The 24,816-nt window shown below is 41.8% G+C and overlaps 2 protein-coding genes across 13 annotated transcripts in view; one reads left to right on the top strand and one right to left on the bottom strand.

Moving 5' to 3' along the window:
• LOC143292480 (rap guanine nucleotide exchange factor 6-like) overlaps positions 1–10,502 on the top strand; it is a 92,365-nt gene extending 81,863 nt beyond the window's left edge. For all 8 annotated transcript variants that reach the window (XM_076602804.1, XM_076602806.1, XM_076602799.1 and 5 more), the window contains one exon: positions 741–10,502. In XM_076602804.1, coding sequence (XP_076458919.1) covers positions 741–772 — 32 coding nt within the window. In that variant the 3' untranslated portion in view covers positions 773–10,502. The remainder of the gene's footprint in view (positions 1–740) is intronic.
• Positions 10,503–15,867: 5,365 nt separating this feature from the next.
• The window catches only part of LOC143292482 (uncharacterized), a 50,937-nt gene continuing 41,988 nt past the window's right edge, over positions 15,868–24,816 (bottom strand). For 2 of the 5 annotated variants that reach the window (XM_076602809.1, XM_076602808.1), the window contains exons 13-14: positions 20,638–20,700; positions 15,868–18,275 (exon numbers count right to left, since the gene is read on the bottom strand). In XM_076602809.1, the coding sequence (XP_076458924.1) occupies positions 18,150–18,275; positions 20,638–20,700 (189 nt within the window). In that variant the 3' untranslated portion in view covers positions 15,868–18,149. The remainder of the gene's footprint in view (positions 18,276–20,637; positions 20,701–24,816) is intronic. The other 3 variants (XR_013056652.1, XM_076602810.1, XM_076602811.1) reach the window with 3 other exon arrangements.

Here is a 24,816-nt window from a genome sequence, read left to right on the forward strand (position 1 = left end):
TTTCACTAACCATACTTCCCCCTCAGCCCATGTATTTCTTGACAATGTGATGATGAGAACAGATGAGAGAACTGTAAGTGTATAATCATTGCAACATGACAGGCGGGTTTGTGTGTGTATTGACTGGCAGCATGGCATGAAGTTACCATATTCATTGTGGTAAAAGTGGCATGAAATGATCTTGTTCTGTATCATTTTGATGGCATGAAAGTATTGCATCATGTGATGGAAACAGCGTGAAACAATCAGACAAACAGAATAATCATAAACCTAATAACACCTAAAAGATTCTACTTGATGATGAAGGTATGAAATTCCCCCATGTAGCAGAAAGCTGATCATTTTTCATGTGATAGATTCTATGTAACAATCCTTTTCTCACAAAACATGTTTCCCATGATCGCAGTGGTTGGCACAAAACTATGTCCATAGCATTTAAGGCTCCAGATATAGAATGGAGACAAAGTGGGTTTATTTCTCAGTGTAGCAAAGGTTGTATTTCTTGATATTAATAGCTTTCTTTCACTATTACAATAAGGTCTGTCTTGGAAGAGGTTTGTTTTACAAATGTTAAATCAGCGTGTTATATTTTGCATGATAATTGTCTTGAACAGGTTGAGTATGTATTGCCATGATAATTCTTACAGGTCTGTAGAGTTGATGTGTTTGTTATGGTGTTGATGGCAGTGGTGTTAGTAGTGTACTAATCTGAGGGATCAGTGTGTGCGCTGTGTTTTCAGATGCTGAAGAGGAACAAGTATCCGCTGTCTGACTGTGATGTCCTCATTGTTCACCTCTGAAATGGACATCAGCATTGTCACTCATCACCAGGAGGTCATGACACAGACAGCGGGCTGTCTGATGAACTAGGCTGATGTGACGTGTTTGTGTGTTCAATACACCTGGTGACCTATGTTCATGATAATCTCATGATGACCTTGTGTTCATGCCAGTCAGCACACTTTGTGACCTGCGTTGATGTTGATCTGTGTGAGGTGACCTGCTATCGCGCTGATCAACACACCTGGTGATCTGTGTTCAAGCCATTCAGCACTTCTAATCATTGGTAATAAGGAAGACAACAGCATGTGAAGAAGCCTGGCTTGAGAAAGGGGTGTGATGTGGGTCCGTACCTGGTATTCCCGAAGCCTGGTGTGGGATGCATCCCTCTGTCTACACAGTGTGAGCTGTGTCAGGCCTACACTGATGGGGTGAGGAATCAGTCCCCTGCGCTGCTGTCTGCTGGTCAGACTGCAAGCCGTGTACTGTAGGCTGAGGGTTGTTCTGGAGGAGAAAGGACACTGCAGCTGTCCACTCTGTCTGCATCCACTGGTCCTGATGGAAGAGAGTTCATCTTGTTGATATGATTCCAGCCCATACCAAGAACTTAGTGTATAAAGTGTTAATAGTTCCTGGTGAATCAGACATCATTTTTATTGAAATGAGTTGTGAAATGGAGGCAAATTTTATCTACTGATTGGTTGTGATGAAGAGTTCTTTTATTTATAAACACTTCATGGTGAGAGAGAGATTTATTTTAAATAACTTATAGCAAAGAAAGGAGCTATGTCTATGAACAAATCCTGGTGAACAGCATGTTGCTAAAACACTTCCTGGAGAGCTCAAGACAGTTTTTGTTTCAACCAATGTGCATGAAGAAATGAGACACAGCTCTGTCAAACATTTGTTGATAATACTGTTATTTACGTATGATGAGCCTGTTCTTCACAGACAGAAATGTTGCTGTTCCTGCCCACCTGTTGGTACTCTGCACTGCTTGGGAAATGCAGGTATGATTCCACTGAGAAAACAAAACTGTGCCTGGCACACAAGTGTAGTGTGCCAGTAGGGACGCAGAGACTGTTTTAACAGCAGAGAGAAGTTGTGAGGTTATGTGACAGTTGTGTGCAGAGTTAGCCTGGCAGTGCTGGGTGATGACAATCTGCTGTGTAGCCCAGCACTCAGCGATGTTCACATAGCTTCATCAGGCGGAGAGGAGACAAAACTGCTGGTCCTGGGCTCTGTTGCCACTGTGATAAGACACCCCGCCCCTCCCATTGTAGAGGGTTAAGGCCACATGCTTTACTTTGTTATCAGACTGATGTGTGTGTCTGTCACTGTTAGTGCAAGCTGTTTTGGTGCAGACTCTTTGTCTGGCTTGTCATTCCATCTTTCTGTGGACTTGATTTCTTGTGTGTGTATTTGAGTAGACTGTTCTGTGGACAGCTTTCTTGCTCATTGTTGATTGTGCATGTGTGTGTCTGCTGGTTGCAAGTTACAAAATGGAATATTCCAGTGGATATTTTACAAATGGTGATGAATGAGCAGATCACATTTACTTTTACAATATATTGATTAAAGGGATAACAGTCTTAAAGAGGGGATTTATATTGGAAGTTTATTTATCATATGTTCACACATTTATGACACTGTTATAGTATTAAGTCTCTTCATCATGCAGAACAGGTTCAATACATAGATACAAATGCATTGTATTTTCTCCAGTTTATCATCAACACACAGCATTCTTGTTCACCAAATGTAAGTTGTAACATACTTGAAATAATGCAGTATCATCTGATGTATTCACAGAATGTTCTTTCCATTCATTCATCACACAGTTTTCTCAGTTCATCAAACACACAGTATTCTTTTTATTCATACATGTCAGCGATGTTCTCTTTGGAATTTATTTCTCATACAGAGATAATCCTCTCTTCCATGGAACGAAACTCATCTCTGTACATTGTGAATCATTTAAATGAGAATGTTCTCTCCATTCATCAAACACACAATAGTCTTTCTTTAGCAAATAAATGCATCTATTTATCATACTGTAATATACAGTCTACATGCTGCAACTTATTTCTTTGAAACTGACCATTGCATTTTGAACAAATGGGGATTGTTCCTGGCTAAAATATTTTACTGTTATTTTAGCAAAAAATGACCCCAGGAAATGTCAACAGATATGACACTTATTTTCGCATTATTGCATTGCCTCCCTTGACACAGTTGTATCATAAACAAGCTCTGCATTACAACAGCAGCAAGATGATATGTGAATACAAATGCCACTGTAACAAACAACACTGTCAGCAGTGACATCACGATGTGTCCATTGTTGTTTCTTTCTGACAGTGAGGGATGGTGTCTGGATTTGCAAGGATTTTGTATTCCATGTATCTGACTAACATGGTAGAATGTTTTTGCCCACTGATCAATTGTTCACATAGTTGTAGTTTCTCATATGTCAAAGCCTACACATGCATTTTAAAAATTATTTTCAGAATGTGGCATATGTAGATTATGCAGTAAATTTAGCTTGTAGATTGTAAACTATGGCACATTGTTCTGTCTGTAAATAGTAAATACTGTATTCTGTCTTCTCATCATGAACAGCATGCTGTCTTATTTATCATACTTTGTTCTCTCTGTTCATCAACCATATCATTCTCTTTGGTCATCAGACATTTACTCTGTTCATTAACTCTGTTTATTATACTAAAGAGTGACTGTTTTCTGTCTTTAATGAAGTGTCTCTTTGTTCATCACACATGGAGGTTTCTTTCCCCTGTCATATATGAACATTTTTCTCTCTGTTCACAACACATACACTTTTTTCAGCATATATGAACACTATTCTCTCTGTTCATAAACATACACTTTTTTCATTATATATGAACATTGTTCTCACTGTTCATATCACATACACAGTAGTAATAATGCAATGGAGAGTTTAAAGTCATTGCCAACATATCAAAATGTTGGAGATAGGTCTGTTGAGGTTAAACAAGTGATTGTAATTTAACTACACAAAGGGAATGTGTGAGTTGACATGTGAGAGGACCAGTATAGAGTGAATGTCACGCAGGACTGTTGGGGTCCTGGAAATTCCTGCCAAGAGTGTCCATGAGTGTCTGTATGTGGTTGTGTGTTGTGATAAGAGGACAGAAGGCTGAGACTAGTTAGGGGGGAGGCTCAAAGCACAGTGCTGCATGGTGTCTGTTCTCCACCTGCCTGTGGGCCCCTTGGTCTGGTTGGCACACCTGTCATTGTCCATTGCTGTGCACAGAGGTGCACCACTTTGCAGTGCATCAGCCTGTTGTTGAGGTGTCCATACAGTGGCAGGTCAGGTTCCCCTACACTGTGCCCAGTGAATGGCTGAAGTTCTTCACATTTACAGGTTTCTTGTTAATTTTTGTCTGAAGAGATATAGGTCATTATGTATTTCATTTTGTGTCGGCAGTTTCTTAACAACAACAAAACAAAACAAAAGTGAACAGTTTTATGTTTGGTGTTAAATTAATCTGCAGGTCATGTGTGTTGTGCTTACATCAACATTTTTTTAGAAACATAGATTCATATAGTATTTTTATAGTGAATCTTCTTTTCTTTTCTTTTTTTTAAAGATAGAATGAAAGCCGTTATACAGTATCAAAAAAGCTGTACTGTACAGAAGGCTTTTGAATTATTGCAATGGAGAGAATATGTGAAACAAAATTGATGTGTTCAGGCTGATCTATATGACAGGTGCTGTGTATTCTTCATATCATGTGTGAGAATGATATATATTACAGGTGAGAATGATTGATAAGATATGTGAGAATAGATAGGACTGAATGTGTTGACATTTCACCCTCAGAGAAATAACACAAGGTGGGATAAATCCTGATGGCCAGTGTCTGTTGTTATGTCTCCCTGTTCTTCCTCTGTGTTCCTTCCTCTGTACCCCTGTGAGTATCGTGGACCAAACATTGAGGGGAGAGTTATGAGCAACCTGCATCTTTGTGGGCTGTATTTCATGTTGCACAGTCCATATACTGCAGAGTTGTTTTAATGCTCATACTTCACTCCATTGTTCTGGCTGTCCAACAAGAATAATACATGTGATGTCAAGTTTCACCCTTGTTTAGTTAGCGGCACAGTTTTTTGTGGTCTTCTCTTCCTCCCATAGGAGTGTTATGTGCACATTTGTTTCATTGCAGGCTCTTTCTGTTCCTTCAGCAGTAAACAGAACAGCAGCAGTGGTATGATGGATAACACAAAAACCCACTGCAGGGTTGGCATTTATTGCATTGGCCTTGTCTCACATTACGCTGTTGTTCATGTTCTTTCTATCGTCAGGAATAAAAGCAAAAATGTTTGAAATATGTGTAGTTCTTATTTTACATCACATTTGTCTTAAATCTTTCTGTAGAAGAGCTTCATTATGTGTGACTTAGTCCTGCAGATGAGCGTTCATTGCATAGAGTGATTTTAGGTGGTGTGTTCTTTATTACAGCATTTTGTGTGATATTTCTATGACATGTTCCAGCAGAGTGGGCTGTTGTCAAGTAGTGATGGTTGCTGTGCTGGTGCACATGGTGGGAAAAGTAAGAAAGCATATTGGATATTTCAAAATATATACCTTCATTTTCCAAATGAAGTCGAACAAATGTTGAAAACTGTCCCAGAGTTGCACAAAGGATATGGGAGTAAGTAAAGTTAAAACTCTCCACTTGGTGTTCCAAAAGCCGCTAGTTCTTCCAGAGGGGAGGCAGCATGTATGATCCTGTCAACTACAGCTGTTTCACTCCATGAAGAACTGATCAGGCTTGTTCTTGATTCCATGTTGCTGTGAGGAAGGGAAGCACTCCAAATAGAAACTTTTTGTTTGTCAAATGTATAAATATATATATTTTTAAAATTATTTATTTGTATGATGAACACAAAGTATGGGGTTTGGACAAATTGGGGCTTTACCTGGTCCATTGCTAAATATGCTTCATCAGTGATCAGGTTCATCAGCAAGCACCTGTAGTCTGTCCTAAACATTGGGTAACACTGCTAATTGTCATATTTAGTAAGAGCTGATGGCTTCATGATCCTCTGGCATATTGATATTACAGTAGTGAACTTTGCATATCTGTTCATAGTTAGGCAGGTAGTTTGAAAACTGTGGCCTGTTATGAGCTCTGTTTGTCTCATGAAAAATGGAACATAGGAGCATCATGACTGATGTCACAGTGTGTTGAAAGTTACGTGTCAAAAAGGACTGGGAAATGTGTTGGGCATGTGTATCAGATACTCTGACAGATGTTGATGATGTCAGAGGATGATGTCAGAGGAATAGTAATGCTGGAAGTGTAATAACAAAAAATAATGAAAGTATTGTTTTGCACAAGATAATCAGATGATGTTGAAGGAATGTTTCTTTGAAGGTGATGCTGTAGTCACAGATGACCTGAACAAGACCCCTTTGTTGAACTAGGTATACCTCATCGTCGTCATTGGCCTCCTTCCGTCTCAAGAGACAATGGCTGTACCAGAAATGTAGTCACTGTCAGGCATTGCACCTCCTGCTGTGGCTGTGTTGACCGATGCTGGAGTGGCACTCTGCTGCACGTGGGACAGATATAGGTGCTATTATCAGTCTTATGGTAAAAGTCCATAGGTGTAATGTTCTCTTGCTACACAGTCCGTGACAAAGGTACACAATATTTCAGTGACAAAACCCAAACTTTATTGTCAGCAGTTTTTATGAGTGCATTACACAGTTAACAGTGATTCTGAACTTCAAAGTGTACTTTACAGTTCACAAACTAATGGTTAGGAAATCATTTTAAATGGTTAACAAAGCAAAGATTAATCTTTTAACATTAAAAAGACGATAGTACACTCTGTGGAATGTATCGGTCTTTCATCATGTGTTGAAAATGGTTATAGCTTTCTTAGCAGAAACAGGAGTTTATCAACTGTCCATTGTGTGACTGAGGGTGGGGGGTGATAAACAGATGCTGTATTTAAAATAGCCTAGCGACATGAAGGGATGAAAAAGGCATAAGTAGTCCTTGTTATGGGTAGAAATCAACAATTGTCAGTTTGGGAAAACTTTCCTCCGTCTTTGCTGTATGGATACCAGGAGGACCGGGAGAGTTAACCACTGACAATTAAAAGTCTATGTGTGCGACAGTGTAGGGTGTTGTTGCTTGGTTGTGTTGGCTGTGTGAATGTTTGCTCACACACGTTTGTGTGCTTTTCCAAGTTCATTTAGAAATAATTGATTGCTGTTGTGTATCATATGCATAGGCTGTGATAGATTATTCAAAACAAAACAAAAATCACATGAAAAAAGGATTTTGATTTTTTTTTTTTTTTTTTTTTTTTACTTCATCAACTAATCCATAATAATTATGAAATATGTATAAAAAATTTGTTTGTTTTACACAGGTGATAAAAGAAATCAACACCAGGACATCACATGCCTTGACAGTTAAGTGTTTTGTTCAGAGGAAAGGCATATTCTTCAGCTGTACAGTTAATTGTTCATATAGATTTCAAAAGGAAAACACATTCTTCCCACAATATGTATTGTCATATATAGAGAAAGAGATTAATCCAGAAAAGATACTTAGAGAATTAAAGAAATTTGATAATCAAGGATGAGAAAACCCTGATTATCAAGAAAAAGAAAGTAAAGTGTGCAAAGGAAAGAAATCCATTAAAATATTTCCTTTTACTGTTTTAGGTTGAGGCACATTGTCCATTCAAAAGGGACGTAAACTGGTCCATGTGAACAATCTTGTTGCCCAGTTTTGTAATATTAATGGGCCTTTTCCCATACTTCTCTGCATTGAAGCCTTGTTAAAACTGTTTTTAAGATGATGTTGTGGCAATTGTTTCCACTTAACATGGTCATTAAGGCTGTTTCAAATATTCAGGCTTAGTGATTACAATTTTGTTGTCATATTGTTCCTGAACATCTGGTGTGTGTACACGTGTGTGTGTTGCATGGAGGCCAACATGCTCCCAGCAGCAATAATGGTGCCCATGATTTGACCTGTTGATGTTCTCTGTAGGAAGAACCTAATTGTTTCTCTTTGTTCTGAAACAGCTGTTGGATTTGTCCAGCAATAAAACTTCTGCTCTTCTGGTTCTACACATGTTGGCCAATAGTAACTGTATTATTGGAGTTGAATGAGAAGGGTTGTGGTCCACCTTTTTTGTCCAGCTATTTGTAATGAATAGGAAGATTAGAGGTGGAGGTGATCTAATGATTAAACTCCGCTTTACTGGTTGGTTGTGCAGAAAAAAACATTGGTTTATGGTGCTCGAAATCTGTCGTTGCAGGTTGTGGTTAAGGAAAAATTGTGTTTTGTGTGCAATGTTTTCTGTGGAAAATTGAGGAAGGACATTGTATCTGTTAAAACGAAAAAGTGCAATATCATTTGAGATTGAGAAGTGTTTTGAAAGAGCCAGTAGAAACTGTTAGAGGTCTTCAGTCAGCATTTCATATTCCTATTTTCTATCTCTGGTCAGTTAATTTTTTCTTTCATTCGGTCAGGAAGAAAAACAACAGGCTTTGTTAATGTGTGTGTGTCTCCTTTTCATCAAGTACAAAACTGGCCCATTTCCATCCTCGTCAGTGGGAGTAAGTTTTGAGAAACTGCTCTTTCAGCTGACCAGGAAATAATGTCTCATTTCCTATACTTTAAAGAAAATGTTCCTTGTATCCGTCATCAATGAGTCCTACTTTCTCATCTTCATCTCATGTAGATTCCTGTCCTTAAGTTGACAATGGCTCAGATTGTCTGGTCAAAAGGTTGCTCTTTGTCATCTCTCCCATGAATTTCCCTTTGAACTCCAGTTATAAACTGAGCCAGTGTTATGAGAGGCCTACTTTCTTAAATTATGGTAGTGATGTAATGATGGTATTGAAGATGAGTATACATGATCATGAATGAAGATGTGTAACTATGAATTAAAATGAGTAAATGTGAATAAAGACATGTGTTTGTGTGAATGAAGTTTCCCCCACCCCATCTTTTTGCTAAGATTAAAAACTGAAAGCTAATTTTCAGCAGACTCGCCATTACATTTTGTTTTTGTTCACGTGGAAAAGCTGGGAGAAGGAAAATAGGATGGGTTAGTCATTTTTAAAACGCCTTGGCACTGACAATGTTCAAAATGTCACATGATTTTTTTTTCCCTTTGGCAGACTGTCGATGACCAATGCACTGGATCTTTGTGAAGGTCAGGCACCTATCTCTTTTGGATTTTTTTTTTCTTTTTTCTTGTTTTTTTTTTAGGAAGTCATGTAGCATGTGTGGATAAGTCCATGTACTTCAACACTTTTTTCAAACATAAACTGGAAAAGATTTATTATCAGTACATTTAACTGGGCTGTATGTAAATGGTGCTTCATAACATTCTACACTTCGGTTACATCCTTTCCTCTTTTTATCAGATTATCAACTTTTCATTTGCAGCTATTCACTGGAAGTGGAGAATAGTTGTCAATGTATTGCCAGATGAACAAAAACACTTGGTTTGTTGGTACATATGACTCATTGTTTTCATTGAATCTGAATACTGACATCCATCATTCTCAACAAAGATCTCAGTGACAATCAGATTTTTGCTTTTTTTCACAGTGTTACAGAAATTGTACCCAGGTCTGCATTGACTTAAAAGAAAGAGCAACTTTTCTTTGCCTTCTTTTCACATGAGAAAATATGGGGAATATGTTTATTTATACAGTAAAAGTGTTTTTTTTTTGCATTTAACATGGTGTCCCCTCCCCATTGATAAGTGGTGGAAACCTGTATTGTGAAGCAGTGGTGGTCTGTAATCAGGGAGTGTGTATTGGGTGGTTTTGGCAGTAACACTGATGGAACAATGCTCATGTACATAGTCACTGGGTCTTCAGTCCAAGGTCCTAGCTACCTGCTCTGTGGTGGACCACCGCCGCATCATTTCTGTACAGCCAGTTTGTTAGCGTTAGCATTCTCTTGGACACACCAGGCATTGTTTTCACCCTGCCTTCTAGTAGTGTTTCATGCATGGCAGTGGTTACAGAACTCCACTTGGCCTTTGTTGTGTCATTCGTTTCTCACATTGTGACTGTCTGTGATGGTCCAGTTTTAGTGTTATGTCACAACACAGCAGATGCTGCTGCTATTTTAGACAAGAGTTTTAGAGTTTTACTGCCAGTGAATGAATAAAGAAAATGCCAACCATTTGTCCTGCAGCCTGTGATTTGTTCAACAGGAAAAATACTGTTTGAATGGAGCACTGTGTGTGTGTGTGTCTGCAGAGGGAGTCATTTGCAAGGGTATTATTCAATGCCTGCCTACCACAGTACCAGTCACCTTTCACTGAATACATGAATTCATAAGCAGTAAGCAGACATGCACACACACACACACATGCATGTGTGGGGGGTATATTAATTTTTTTTTTTTTTACGCATGTACACAAACGCTGCACATACTGAAAATATCTTTTGCACTCGTTGTCATGTTGTATTTATTTTTGGAATGGAAAAAAATTGGATGAACATGAATGATTTGTTTACTTGAAAACATTAACTGGAGTTTCACACAGAAATAGAAAAAAATATTAATATACCAATTATATTTCTGGCAAGGAACATGTACATAGCCAGTGATCATAGTATTATTAATAGGCAAATTCAAAACATGCACACATGCTGCTCTCTATTAAAATAAATAGATAAATAGATTAAAAAAAATCTTGAAATACCAGAAAGAACCAGCAACCTGAACAGAAGGATGTACAAAGCATGGACAATCTTGAGTTCCAGTGCAAAAGCTGTGACCTTGCTCATTACCTGATTTTGTTTGGTTGTTGGTTTTATGTTTTCAGTCAACAGTGGATAATTTTAAATGTGCTACATGACTGATTTTCCTTGTCATGTTTTCTGGCTAATTTGATTATATTTGCTTTACTGTTTGACAATTTTCTTTTGAAATGAGTGAAAGCATGACAACATTGTGTTTAATGCTTGTCTGTTTATTATTTTGAAATGTTGAAAAAAAGTCATTTTAAAAAAAGCACAAGAGTATTCATGTGAACAAATCTGGTTAACACCAGAAGATAAGTGGCAAACAAATGCAAATCAAACCATCTGTGATGTATATCATTACAAAATAAAAAGTCAGTTTTATTCCCACATCTAAAATAAGCCTGAAAAAGAACATCCCCACCCCAGCCCAGCAAAATCTCAGAACTATATAGTTGACCTGAACAGTTAATCATGGCCACTGTTCACATTACAACCACAAAGCAGTTATGTCTACTCTCAGAAGACATTAATCATGAGACACATGAGCCTTTTGAAGGCATTTCAGTGACAGGTGATCATAAATTTCAAAATGGAGACTGTCAGAAAATTATCTGTTCGGACAGATCTGACTCAGGGTGAACTTAAATATTCATTTCTTGGGACATCAGCTGTTTTGACCACAATCAAAATCTTCACTAACTGGGTTACATTTCATTGCTCCTGATCACAAACAGAATAAATTGATGAAATACAAATTTGAAGTTGTCTAGGATAATTATTTGGGACAAAACTGATAAAGAATTGGACTGAATATACTTTCATTTTCAAAGCTGGAATGGATTAAAATAATGTGGTGCAAAATATGATAGTGGTTGTCCATTGATAAAAAGTTCAAGCATACTACACAAAATAGTATTGATCTGCAGTGGAATATACAAAATTCATTTTCATTAATTGTTCATGAAATGGAAGAATTTTTAAAAAACAAAAAACTTTCTAATGCTCTCTCCAAATACATAATGTTCTGCACCATTTTGAATACATATATGTGCACACACACACACACACATGCATGCGTGCCCACAAGTGACTTCATGTTCAGTGAATCAAAAATAAGATTTTTAAAAGTTCATTTTCAGTTAATCAAAAACAAGATTTAAAAAAATATTTTATAAAAAAGATGATAATAATCCGTTCTCGAGCAATCACAACAATACATGAGTACAAGAAGAGAGAGAGAGGTGTAAGTCCACTATATAAAGCTAGCAACAAGTGTTGTAACAAAAGCATGAGCATTTGCACCAACAGCGTGTGAAAAACAAGGATGTTTGGACTGCCTGTGTCTTTCAAATGAGGTAACAAAACTAAGATCCTGAATGCAACACGCACCCAGCATACATGAAAATCCAATGGCAACATATTAAGAAAAATTATGTGGAAAAGTCTACTTTGGTTTTAAAATAAACTATGGTACTTGCTATAAATGGGTGGTGCTATAATGAGGGACAGCAGCATGAATTTCACCAAAAGTAATATGATAAATGATATATCTGCATTGTGAACCCTGGAGAAGCATGACAAAGCAAGGAAAGGAACAATACAAAATGTACACAGTATACAACTAGCAAAATAGCACCATCTTGACCTGTGAAACACACTGATACAAAGCAACTTGCATTATCACAGAAACAGTTCCCAAAGTGTTCCTCCATGTAGTCTGTGTGACAAGGGTGGTGAGAGGTCACATAATGTGCAGAAATAACACAGTGACAACAGCTGCTTTCACTTTTACACACACAGCAGCAATAAGCGTATGTGTTTATAGCCTTGTTTCAACAGCAAAAAAGTGTTGTGTTATCAGTACACAACTGGGGTTTGGTCCAACAAACTTGTTCAGCTTTCAGTGAGGATGAACAAATTGTCCACATGACAGAGTTGCTGAAGTGGAACACACCATCAACAAACTTACTGTCATCTCATATGTCACAGTGCAGGCCCTGGCCGGGCGATATGAATGCTGACATCTCCTCTCGATCTGGTCTGCAGCCAGTGTTGTCACAATGACCCACAGGGAAAAGGCAATGTTTTCACACACACACAACTGCTTCAAGCAAGTGAAGCATCATTCCTGACCTTTTTCAGGATGGTTTTGTGAATGACAATGATGAACAGATCACTTGCACTGGACAGAACTAAAATCTCAGTTGCCACCAATCAATGACGAGGTCATCTGTTAGTGTGTAGGCGTCTGTTGGGAGATCATCAGTAAAATGGGTCACTTTTGCACTGACGGTTGTGGGCACAAATCCATGACCAAGCTGAACGTCAAGTACAATGCAGGCTGGATGTCAGTCACACAGTCTTCACAGAAAAAGAAGTATACACATTTGCTGGCATTGTGTTAACACTTGTTCACATGAACCAGTGGGCATGCCCGCTTAACGCTAACAGAAATCCTCCATTGCTAGCTCCCTCTCTCACCATGATCAATGCCCCTCATTTCTTTTAGGTTCTAACGGTAACAGAGACCACAAAGTTAACACAGACACTGAAGTCTCCTCTGTAGTTTTGAAATACTGAGGGAGCAGAGAGGGTAACCCCTTTACAAGAGAAAACATCTCCCTGAAGTGTTGATGTCAGTGTGACCGTTCCCAACACAACTTCAGTCCACAGCACTCACTTGAGACAGAGTGCCCCACACAGTGAAGTGATGTGTGCAGTGTTCACAGAGGGATCCTCTCTAACGTTTAACAATCCGTGGAAAAGCAGATCCCTTCCACTGGCAGTCTCCAGAGACGTGGGAAAGACTAGAGCCACCCCTGAGCACCAGACACACTGGAGGCAATGAGGAGGGCAGCAGCTGGCAGGGAGAGGAGAGGGGGACACTTTACACCACAGGAAGACTGGAGGGGGACACTTTACACCACAGGAAGACTGGAGGGGGACACTTTACACCACAGGAAGACTGGAGGGGGACACTTTACACCACATGAAGACTGGAGGGGACACTTTACACCACAGGAAGACTGGAGGGGACACTTTACACCACAGGAAGACTGGAGGGGGACACTTTACACCACAGGAAGACTGGAGGGGACACTTTACACCACAGGAAGACTGGAGGGGACACTTTACACCACAGGAAGACTGGAGGGGGACACTTTACACCACAGGAAGAGTGGGGGGGGACACTTTACACCACAGGAAGACTGGAGGGGACACTTTACACCACAGGAAGACCTGAGGGGACACTTTACACCACAGGAAGACTGGAGGGGGACACTTTACACCACAGGAAGACCTGAGGGGACACTTTACACCACAGGAAGACCTGAGGGGACTCTTTACACCACAGGAAGACTGGAGGGGACACTTTACACCACATGAAGACTGGAGGGGACACTTTACACCACATGAGGACTGGATGGGAAGACCTGAGGGGACTCTTTACACCACAGGAAGACTGGAGGGGACACTTTACACCACAGGAAGACTGGAGGGGACACTTTACACCACATGAGGACTGGAGGGGCCACTTTACACCACAGGAAGACTGGAGGGGACACTTTACACCACATGAAGACTGGAGGGGACACTTTACACCACATGAAGACTGGAAGGGACACCTTACACTACATGAAGACTGGAGGGGACACTTTACACCACAGGAAGACTGGAGGGGGACACTTTACACCACAGGAAGACTGGAGGGGACACTTTACACCACATGAAGACTGGAGGGGGACACTTTACACCACAGGAAGACTGGAGGGGGACACTTTACACCACAGGAAGACTGGAGGGGGACACTTTACACCACATGAAGACTGGAGGGGACACCTTACACTACATGAAGACTGGAGGGGACACTTTACACCACAGGAAGACTGGAGGGGGACACTTTACACCACAGTAAGACTGGAGGGGACACTCTACACCACGTGAAGACTGGAGGGGGACACCTTACACTTCAGGAAGACTGGAGGGGGCACTTTACACCACATGAAGACTGGAAGGGACACCTTACACCACATGAAGACTGGAGGGGACACTTTACACTTCAGGAAGACTGGAGGGGACACCTTACACCACATGAAGACTGGAGGGGACACCTTACACTACATGAAGACTGGAGGGGACACTTTACACTTCAGGAAGACTGGAGGGGACACTTTACACTTCAGGAAGACTGGAGGGGGGGACACTTTACACCACAGGAAGAGTGGGGGGGGGACACTTTACACCACAGGAAGAGGGGGGGGGGGACACTTTACACCACATGAAGACTGGAGGGGACACTTTACACCACAGGAAGACTGGAGGGGACACTTTACACCACATGAAGACTGGAGGGGACACTTTACACCCCAGGAAGAGTGGGGGGGGACACTTTACACCACATGAAGACTGGAGGGGACACTTTACACCACAGGAAGACTGGAGGGGACACTTTACACCACATGAAGACTGGAGGGGACACTTTACACCATATGAAGACTGGAGGGGACACTTTACACCACAGGAAGACTGGAGGGGACACTTTACACCACAGGAAGACTGGAGGGGACACTTTACACCACATGAAGACTGGAGGGGACACTTTACACCACAGGAAGACTGGAGGGGGACACTTTACACCACAGGAAGACTGGAGGGGACACTTTACACCACATGAGGACTGAAGGGGACACTTTACATCACAGGAAGACTGGAGGGGACACTTTACACCACATGAGGACTGGATGGGACACTTTACACCACAGGAAGACTGGAGGGGACACTTTACACCACAGGAAGACTGGAGGGAATGTGGAAGACTGGAGGGGATGTTTTACACTTCAGCAAGATTGGAGGGCGCGCTTTATACTTCAGGAAGACTGGAGGGACACTTTACACAACAGGAAGACTGGAGGGAACACTTTACACAACAGGAAGACTGGAGGGGACACTTTACACAACAGGAAGATTGGAGGGAACACTTTACACAACAGGAAGACTGGAGGGAACACTTTACACAACAGGAAGACTGGAGGGGACACTTTACACCACAGGAAGACTGGAGGGGCACTTTACACCACAGGAAGACTGAAGGGGACACTTTACACCACATGAGGACTGAACGGGACACTTTACACCACAGGAAGACTGGAGGGGACACTTTACACCACATGAGGACTTCAGTCACAGCTTACACCATGGAGAAGTAAGTTGGCTTTATACTTCAGAAAGACTGGAGGGGGCGCTTGACACTTCGGGAAGACTGGAGGGAATGCTTTACACTTCAGGAAGACTGGGGGGAATGCTTCACACTTCGGGAAGACTGGAGGGAATGCTTTACACTTCAGGAAGACTGGAGGGAATGCTTTACACTTCAGGAAGACTGGAGGGGGCGCTTTACACTTTAGGACTTTAGTCACAGTTTTCACTACAGGGAAAGTAAGTTTGCATATTTTACCCTTGTCACTCTTTACCCTAAGTTGGCACACTTTACCCTAAGTTGGCACTCTTTACCCTAAGTTGGCACGCTTTACCCTCAAAGGGGGTAGAATGAGGTACCCTTTTTTCTTTTTCTTTTCTTTTTTTTTACCTCAGGAAGGACAGGTGGTTACAATGATTTATTTCCACCTTGGAGAGGGTGATGGAGTGCAGGTTACTGTGGGGGTGCAGGGATGGAAAGGTGTATTTACACTTATGGAGGTAAACAAAGTGTATACTCCTGGAATGGTCATGGGGCATATGGCTTAAACTTCAGGGAAGAGGTAGAGTTTGTTCTCCAAGAAGACAGATGGGGCCATAGGGATGAGGGAGAGTCAAAGGTGTACAGTTCGAGGAAGTGTCTGGGTTTGTTCTAATGTATCTTTTATTTACCTGTGTGCTAGTTGAATTGGTAGCATAAACAGCATTGACTTGAAGTTGTGTACCTTGTGCATGGAGAGAGTTACCACTTTCTTGTTTGTAGAGTTTACAGTTCCGAGACGGAGGAAGGGGTATTACAGCCCTGGATATTGCATTGGGTTTAGTTTACATGTGTTGTTAACACCTCAAGGACTGAAGGAATGCTCTCTACACTTAAAGAAAAGTGCAGGAGGTAGAGTATTAAGGGACGGTGTAGGGCACTTTTTCTTCAGAGAGTATGGAGAAATTTCGGTTTTTACACTTCTGGGAATGAGAAAGAAGTACGAATTATATCTGAAAGAGAATGATGGGGGCAACATTATATGTCAGAGGTGTATTTTACTTTTTGCACATGTCAAACAATGATTTTCTGCACTTGTGTACAGACAATGAACCAGTCTTGAGTCTTGATTCTTCAGTCAAAATGGGGGTCAGTTTCATGCAGCTGGGCCTACAGTTTTGTTATCAGGACAGTTCAAACCCTGTGTTAACTTAGGCAAGGGGATAGCTTTTCCCCTTCATAGTGTGTCTGGTTTCCTGGTGTTTCGGGCAGGAAGATTACTGGTGGATGGCTGTCTCCTGCTTCATGTATAATCAATAGAATTTCTCTGATTTTTCAGATTGTTTGTGTATGCACCAGTTGAACTTGCCTTGCTTTAATCACTTTCACAACACCTGGAAATGATTGAGGGGAAGCCAGCAAAACAATGTTAACAAAACAAACATTTCTATTGCTAGATAAAACAACAACAACAAAAAAACAACAAAAAAGCACAACAACAAAATATAATGAATGCATCCAAACAAGAAACCACAAACAGGAAAAAACAAAACAAAGACAATGACGCTTGACCAGGAAAGTTTGGATAGTGTCAACGTTTGACAATGCAGACCTAACAACAGACAGCAAAGGTTGAAAGAATGGGGGTCAATATCTCCTTCTGATTCACAAAGCGCACTAAATTGATCACTTCCTCAGTAATCTTAACAATGCATTAACGTCAAAAACAATATTTCCTGTGTGAATCCCCATTGCTGTAGTTATCAAAAGTATTCTGTTATGGTCAACACTATTTTGCAACAGATTTCTTCTCCATTAAATAAGGACAACAGTCAGCTTTTTGTATAGCTGGACTTTAACCTGCTGGAAGGAAAGAATAGATTGTCTACCAAACAACATGAGGGGGTAGGTTTATAACTATGCTTTGTGCCAGTTTAAGAAGGAATAGATTTCAGCAGAGGACTTACTCTTTATTACCAATACAACAGTCCCAGGTCACGCTACAAGATACACTTTAGAAGAAAGCAACAGAAACACTTTACAGAGAGAGAGAGCATGGTCTTTTCTTCAAGGCGGTGGAATGAGCTGGAAGGGTGGGGGGGATGCTATGTACTGTTTACACTTCGCAGGAGGGGATGACATCAGTCACACTGCAAACAGGGTGGAGGGTGGAGGAGGGCATGATTTTCACTTCAGGGAGGTTGGAGGTAGGTAATATTTACACCAGTACAAAGGGAGGTTGGAGTTAGGTAATATTTACACCAGTACAAAGGGAGGTTGGAGTTAGGTAATATTTACACCAGTACAAAGGGAGGTTGGAGGTAGGTAATATATACACCAGTACAAAGGGAGGTTGGAGAGGGGCGTGGAGAACTAGTGCAAGTTCTGCGGGGTGGGGACCCATCACTGTGGAGGGGGAGGGGGAAGGTTTGGTTTGTTGGAGCGAGGCGGCAGGGAGGGAGGGGGTGTGGCTTGTCCGCCCTCCTCTTCTGTCTGCTGCAGGAACTGGTGACCCAGTGACACACGCTTCTGCACACACATCGTACACCATGCGGTTCACTTTTGTCAACTCTACTGGTACTGGTGTGGATGTCATCCTAATCACAATAGAAGCAATGCATTATCGTCAACACAATCATGATTATGGTTACTGCAAACAGATGCCAAAGATGAGTGGTTGAAGTGCTGGCTTTTCAATCTGAATGTACATATTGGCACCTGGTGTGTTAAGAATAGATTTTTTTTTTCCAGTCTTGCAGATCAACATATGTGCCAAACTGATGAAACATGTTAAAAGATCCCATGATACATGTCAGCATTCAGTTGGTTATGAAATCATGAACATAACCATGATGCACATCCCTAAAAACGGAGTATGGCTGTGTACATGGTGGAAAGAAACGATTATATATGAAAATGCCCTCATAGATATGAATGAATGAGTTTCAGCAGAAGACTACCATTGCTGTTATTACTGTTGGAATTACAATACTTTTATTGTTGCTGTTAGCAGTGTCATTGCTGCTGCAAATATTGTGCATTGTTGTTGTCAAACAATTTGCTTTCCATCGATTTGTATGTTTATGGTATATTCATCATTGAAACAATCAATGACCAGTGAACAAAAAGACAGAAAGATGGGTGATGGAAATGCTGAAGTCTTGCAGAATGAAATCGTAAAAGACTAGAAAGAAGTCAGAAAGACAGACAGAGGGAAATCTGACAAAGAGGGGGGAGGGATGGCAGAAGGATGCCAGGCAGGTGAAAAAAATATGTATAGAAAGGAAGGAAAGTCAAGGGGAAAGGAGGAGATTCCAGTGGAGAGGCTGAGGGCAGAAAGAGAGACCGAGAGCTGTCAGACAGTGACAAAAATCAGGTGTGACATAAACAAGTCAGGGAGAAAGACAGAATGGAGAACAGGAAGGGTGGCAGAGGGGTGTAAATGGAACAAGCTGACAGAATTTATGACACAGGGTATTCCAACAGAGGCGTGAGGAAAGTCATTCAGACAGGAAATGACAGGGAAGTCAGTCAGACAGACAGGAAGTGGCAGGGAAGTCAGTCAGACAGACAGGAAGTGGCAGGGAAGTCAGACAGGAAGTGGCAGGGAAATCCGTCAGACAGACAGGAAGTGGCAGGGAAGTCAGACAGGAAGTGGCAGGGAAATCAGTCAGACAGACAGGAAGTGGCAGGGAAGTCAGTCAGACAGACAGGAAGTGGCAAAGAAGTCAGTCAGACAGACAGGAAGTGGCAGGGAAGTCAGTCAGACAGACAGGAAGTGGCAGGGAAGTCAGACAGGAAGTGGCAGGGAAATCCGTCAGACAGACAGGAAGTGGCAGGGAAGTCAGACAGGAAGTGGCAGGGAAATCAGTCAGACAGACAGGAAGTGGCAGGGAAGTCAGTCAGACAGACAGGAAGTGGCAAGGAAGTCAGTCAGACAGACAGGAAGTGGCAGGGAAGTCAGTCAGACAGACAGGAAGTGGCAGGGAAGTCAGACAGGAAGTGGCAGGGAAATCAGTCAGACAGACAGGAAGTGGCAGGGAAATCAGTCAGACAGACAGGAAGTGGCAGGGAAGTCAGTCAGACAGACAGGAAGTGACAGGAAGTGGCAGGGAAATCAGTCAGACAGACAGGAAGTGACAAGGAAGTCAGTCAGACAGACAGGAAGTGGCAGGGAAGTCATTCAGACAGACAGGAAGTGACAAGAAGTGGCAGGGAAGTCAGTCAGACAGACAGGAAGTGGCAAGGAAGTCAGACAAACAGGAAGTGGCAGGGAAGTCAGTCAGACAGACAGGAAGTGGCAGGGAAATCAGTCAGACAGACAGGAAGTGGCAGGGAAGTCAGTCAGACAGACAGGAAGTGGCAGGGAAGTCAGTCAGACAGACAGGAAGTGACAGGAAGTGGCAGGGAAGTCAGTCAGACAAACAGGAAGTGGCAGGGAAATCAGTCAGACAGACAGGAAGTAGCAGGGAAGTCAGTCAGACAGACAGGAAGTGGCAGGGAAATCAGTCAGACAGACAGGAAGTGACAGGAAGTGGCAGGGAAGTCAGTCAGACAAACAGGAAGTGGCAGGGAAATCAGTCAGACAGACAGGAAGTGGCAAGGAAATCAGTCAGACAGACAGGAAGTGGCAGGGAAGTCAGTCAGATAGACAGGAAGTGGCAGGGAAGTCAGTCAGACAGACAGGAAGTAAAAGTGGCAGGGAAATCAGTCAGACAGACAGGAAGTGGCAGGGAAATCAGTCAGACAGACAAGAAGTGGCAAAGAAGTCAGTCAGACAGACAGGAAGTGGCAAAGTCAGTCAGTCAGACAGACAGGAAGTGACAGGGCAGTCAGTCAGGAAGTGACAGGAAGTGACACAGGAAGTGACAGGGACGTCAGTCAGGAATACCATGGGATCTCTGGCAGAGGAACTCCGGCGCATGCGGGGCTGCTGGTCAAAGACCTCCTCTATCTGTACAGCCGGCACAGCAAAACACGGCATAAGCATGGTGTGTGTGTCAGACACATGCACCGTCCATTTGGTCAAACTGCTCACTCACATCAATGGCATGCATCATTCAGGTGTGAAACTCACATGCAACATGTTTTGGTGAGCACATTCCAGCACATACATAAAACACCTGCAAGGTGCATTCAGCCAACCACGCTAGTATAAAAAATTTTTTTTTTAAAGCACCCTAATTTTTCCTGCATGTCAAGCTGACAGTGAAAGCAGTCTAGCCATGCGTGCACAGCACTCATCATCCACTGGAACACTGTGCATCCATGTCAACAATTCTTTCACTTGCTCTTGACTCTCACATCTTTTATTGGTCCTATATGTGTCAAAATAGTTGTTGATTCTGCATGTGATCAGTCCCCATCACTGAACTGCTTACAACTGTGATGTCCACAAAGACATGATTTGCTGAGGCAGAGTAAGGACACCAACAACTCTGTGTTTTCTTCTGTGTTTGTGGGCTTCAGTTCCCATGTTCACTTGTATGTACAAGCAGGTTTATTCATTCATGACTGGTTTGTTTTTTTTTTACCCCACTATAATCCACAAAGAGGGGATCAGGCACCAGCAAGTCTGCACATCTGTTGACCAAGGAAAAACATCCATCCTAAATCCACCAAGTGCTTTGACAGACCCAGGACTCTCAGAGACTTTAAGCATTTACCTGTAGCACTTGTCTCAATGCTGTATATCCTTTGCCTTCTAGAATGTACTGTCCAGTGTATTGGAGCAGGTAGTGGCCTCCACATGCTGCATCAGTTCAAAGTGTTGGGAAACAGCAGTGCTTGAAACCACTGTCTGTGTTGGCAGGGCATCTGATGGAGGGAATGAGTGCATTGTCTGAATGGTTAGAACACTGAACTCTGGCCAGTTTCCTGAGTTTCATGCCCGGTTTCAGTACACCTGGTCACCTCTCGGGTCAATGTATTGTGCACACCTGCTGGTGCCTGAACCCCCTTTGTGTATTTTTCAGATGCAGAAAATCAAGTGTGCATGTTAAAGATCCTGTAATCCATGTCAACATTCAATGGATTATGGAAACAAGGAAATATCCAGCATGCAACAACCACAACAGATTTGTCAGCATAATAATACTGGTTTTGAAACTGAAGAACAAAATGTTGGGACTGATTTTTTGCTATGTAGCAGCTGGCTGACACACCTCCAATAATGATAACCAGGTATGTACATGATTCCTTACAAAACACAATGCTGTGCACACATACACATATGTGACATCATCCAGTCAACACACTGCACCACAGTCAACACTTAAAGCACAGCCAGTCCACAAGCTTCTGTCAGGCAACATGAACCCATGTAATGTGACACACACACTTTTCATTTGTCTAGTTTCCTAAAGCCTGTGAAAAAGCAACTCTATCTAGAATGCAAACACAGGACTTGTGCACAAGCACTTCCATGGGACACATCACACATTTAGTATACACATACATATAGTATTCGATACATACATAGTTTCCAATACAACAATGTTTAAGAGGGTTGGGGTGGGAATGGTTTTTCGTCTAAAATGTTCATTGTGGATGAGCGTTAAACAAAAAAAGGAACAAAAAACAAAACACACATACAAAAAACAACAACAACCCACAATGAACATACATACAGTAAAAAAAAACAACTGAGCAGTAGTAGCTCACAATAATTATGGATAGAAATTGAAATCAGCAACACTTTCTCACTACAGAAACAGAAAGGTACAGTCACCACACAGAGACAAGAACAGAAAGGTAGAGAGAAAGGTACAGTCACCACACACAGACAGAAAGGTACAGTCACCACACAGAGACAAGAACAGAAAGGTAGAGAGAAAGGTACAGTCACCACACAGAGACAAGAACAGAAAGATAGAGAGAAAGGTGCAGTCACCACACAGAGACAAGAACAGAAAGGTAGAGAGAAAGGTACAGTCACCACACAGAGACAAGAACAGAAAGGTAGACAGAAAGGTACAGTCACCACACACAGACAAGAACAGAAAGGTAGAGAGAAAGGTACAGTCACCACACACAGACAAGAACAGAAAGGTAGAGAGAAAGGTACAGTCACCACACAGAGACAAGAACAGAAAGATAGACAGAAAGGTACAGTCACCACACACAGACAGAAAGGTACAGTCACCACACAGAGACAAGAACAGAAAGGTAGACAGAAAGGTACAGTCACCACACACAGACAGAAAGATAGACAGAAAGGTACAGTCACCACACACAGACAGAAAGATAGACAGAAAGGTACAGACACCAAACACAGACAGAAAGATAGACAGAAAGGTACAGTCACCACACAGAGACAAGAACAGAAAGATAGACAGAAAGGTACAGTCACCACACACAGACAGAAAGGTAGACAGAAAGGTACAGTCACCACACACAGACAGAAAGGTACAGTCACCACACACAGACAGAAAGGTAGACAGAAAGGTACAGTCACCACACACAGACAGAAAGGTACAGTCACCACACACAGACAGAAAGGTACAGTCACCACACACAGACAGAAAGGTAGACAGAAAGGTAGTCACATCCATGCTGCTCTGCGTGCAAGTCGACAGCTGGAAACAGAGGCAGGCAGGCAGACAAACTGTCACACAGAGAATGAAGAGTACAGGCAAAGGCTGGGGCTGAAGCTGTATTTCAAAGTGTGTGACGGGCGCAATAGCCAAATGGTTAAAGCGTTGGACTTTCAATATGAAGGTCCCGGGTTTGAATCACGGTGACGGCGCCTGGTGGGTAAAGGGTGGAGATTTTTACGATCTCCCAGGTCAACATATGCGCAGACCTGCCAGTGCCTGAACCCCCTTCGTGTGTATATGCAAGCAGAAGATCAAGTACGCACGTTAAAGATCCTGTAATCTATGTCAGCATTCGGTGGGTTATGGAAACAAGAACATACCCAGCATGCACACCCCCGAAAGCGGAGTATGGCTGCCTACATGGCGGGTTAAAAACGGTCATACACGTAAAAGCCCACTCGTGTATATACGAGTGAACGTGGGAGTTGCAGCCCACGAACACAGCAGAAGAAGAAGAAAACGAAAGTGTGTGACACAGAGAATGCCAAGTTTTAGGTACTTGTTAATTAGGCACCATTCACAAAGTGTATAAAACTGAGCTTGTGAAACTATTTAACCTCTTCTATGCCACATGATGGAATGTTCTGTAAAGTTCTGCAGTGTTAGAAAGTATCCATCAATGGATAAATCTGTGCTCATTGTAACAGAAATGTTCCTTCTATTTTTAGATTATGGTTTTTTTTTCACCCATTTCATAACATTGGGAATTCTTGATATGTCTGCTTTGATTATTAATGAGGAGCAAAACCTGATCAGACTTTGCATGGTCATTCCAGGATGCTATTTTCAGTACCTCTCTCAAAAATTCAGATGATGTTTTCAAAATGGTGGACAACAATCACAGCCTGGACAAAGTGGCCAGAAATAGCTGCTTATTGCAAAAAAAACAAACAAAAAAAACCCAAAAAAACCCAACACTTTGAGATTTTATCACCAAAGATGTTGCAGAAGCTTTACAATTTTGTCATGACAGTAAGTCTATTGCTAGCTGTGTCATATTGTTCACTTGACGAGAAGGAAATGTGAGAGTAAAGATTTGCAGAGAGGGGAGGGCAGGGGAGGGGCAGTAGAACTAGATGTTGCCAGCAAAAGAAAGAAACTGGTGCAGGAGGTTGAGCATAGCTGACCCACAGTTGAACTGAAAGACAATCCACCCACTTATTTCGGCCAGGGAGGGGTTACGAGTGTTGAAGGGGGTGGGACAATTTTGTGCGATCATGCGACACATGAGCCATTTGGTCAGCATGGTTTCAGCAAAGCATGCACAAAAACAAACAAGAAGATCACAGATCATCTGCACAGCAGGCCAGCTTTAAACAGTACTCGCTGCACTGAACTGCGTGCTAAATAGGCCACTGTTAACCTATTTGATACTGCCCGAAAGTGATCATGGAGGCCACTGTTAACCTATTTGATACTGTCCGAAAGTGATCATGGAGGCCACTGTTAACCTATTTGATACTGTCCGAAAG

The sequence above is a fragment of the Babylonia areolata genome, chromosome 18, assembly GCF_041734735.1.
Source record: "Babylonia areolata isolate BAREFJ2019XMU chromosome 18, ASM4173473v1, whole genome shotgun sequence".
Lineage (NCBI taxonomy): Eukaryota > Metazoa > Mollusca > Gastropoda > Neogastropoda > Buccinidae > Babylonia > Babylonia areolata.